The following is a 1,841-nucleotide window of genomic DNA, read 5'->3' as shown; positions in this document are numbered from 1 at the left end:
AGTGTGAAGATTCTTTTTAATGTAAAAAACTCTCATATTTATAATAATTTTATTGTGAATGTTTGTGATCCCAAACACTAGTGCCATCTTCCCTATTTTGTATTTTATTCTCTTTAACTTCATCCTATGTGCGATTATTTATGTACTTCTTGTCTCTCCCATTTTAATGTGATTTTTTTTTCAGAATGGTGATCATTTCATTCTTTACATTTCCTTCCCCAGAATCTAGAACAGTATCTGGAATATAAGCCCTTTATTGTTAATTTAACTCATTAATTTATTTTAAAAATTCATGATGACCAAAAATTGATATGAATTCAGGAATAATTTTGCAATTATTTTGAATTTTATTAATTATAACAATATTCATTTATATTAATATTTGTTTCTTTGAAAATCAAGCTCACACACATGAACATATGTGTTCAGTTTCAGAAAGTAAATTTGCTTATTGATTATACTGAATCAGAATGAATATTTTGCTGGAGCTAAGACCAACATGGCATGGCTGATATGTACACAGATCCATGGGCTCCTCAGAATGGATGTTTTATAAGGATGCCCCCATGTCTCAGGGCAAATGCAACTGAGAGTTCACTCTATTGGAACTCAGAAGTCTACGGAAAGCATTCTTAACATTTTTATTTCTGAAGCTGTAGACAAATGGATTGGCCAGAGGGGTAATAGCTGTATACATTACAGCAGCTGCCATGTCCTGCTCTGGGGAATTATGGGAAGGTGGCTGGAAATAGACCCAAATGACAGTGCCAGAGAGGAAGCTAACCATTGTGAGGTGAGAGCTGCAAGTGGACACAGCCCTCCAGCGGCCAGCTGCTGAGTGTAAGTGGAAGATGGCAGCTGCAATACGGGCATAAGAGAACAAGATAAGAGTACAGGGACCTGTCACAAATAAGCTACCCTCTAAGAAGATTGCCAATACATTAAGTTGGATGTTAGAGCAGGATGCTCGAACCAGAGGCCAGTGGTCACAGAAAAAGTGAGGGATGTAGACAGCACCCCCACTATCCCCAGCCCACTGAAGAGGCAGTAAGAGACCTGAATGCAAAAGGGAGTGGAACAGGGACAGGATCAAGCATAAAACCATCAGGCAGTCACAAACATGACGATTCATCAAAGCTGAATAATGCAGTGGATCACAAATGGCTACATAACGGTCCAGTGCCATGACAGCTACCACCAGTGTGTCTGTGACAGCAAACAGATAAAAGAAGAAGAACTGGACCAGGCAACGGACTGCAGTAATAGCTGGTTAAGAAGAGACAAGATGGACCAACAGCTGAGGCAAAGTAACTGTGGCCTGTCCTGCATCCACTACAGAGAGACCACGAAGCAAGTAGTACATAGGTGTACCTAGTTGTGAATCCCGAGAGATGAGCAGCACCAACATCAAGTTACCCACAACAGCAGCCACATAAGCAACTAAGAACAGTGGAAAAAGAAGATGATTGGGGGATCCACCTCTCCACAGTCCCACCAGCAAGAATATGGGAGTATGAGAAGCATTAGGGGCACAACTCATGCTGTGAATGTGAAGTCAGAGGATCTTGTAGGAAGGAGAAATGAGTTCATAAGTCAATCTCAGTCAGTCCCTTTCTTTTGCCTCATCATAAGTCTCTAATTCTCTACCTTTAGTCATCAATGAAGAAAAAATATCAAGAACATAACAGTGCCAGGCATTGCAAATGTGGTAAAGGCTGGTAAAAAATGCACATAAAATATATTCTTGCTCAAGGAACACATCAATGGCTAACATCTTAATTTAGTGCTATAAAATATCCATTGTGACTCAGAAATGAATTTGAAAAGGCAGATAAGAAATT

At 39.6% G+C, this 1,841-nt stretch overlaps 1 protein-coding gene across 1 annotated transcript; it reads right to left on the bottom strand.

Annotated features, from left to right (window-relative positions):
* Positions 1-571: 571 nt before the first annotated feature.
* On the bottom strand, positions 572-1,540 carry LOC141553603 (olfactory receptor 1B1-like). The gene is given in 1 exon segment (XM_074285166.1): positions 572-1,540. A coding segment is annotated over 1 exon segment (969 nt).
* Positions 1,541-1,841: the final 301 nt, after the last annotated feature.

This window comes from Sminthopsis crassicaudata, chromosome 2, assembly GCF_048593235.1.
Source record: "Sminthopsis crassicaudata isolate SCR6 chromosome 2, ASM4859323v1, whole genome shotgun sequence".
Classification (NCBI taxonomy): domain Eukaryota; kingdom Metazoa; phylum Chordata; class Mammalia; order Dasyuromorphia; family Dasyuridae; genus Sminthopsis; species Sminthopsis crassicaudata.
This window is presented reverse-complemented; position numbering and strand designations above follow the sequence as displayed.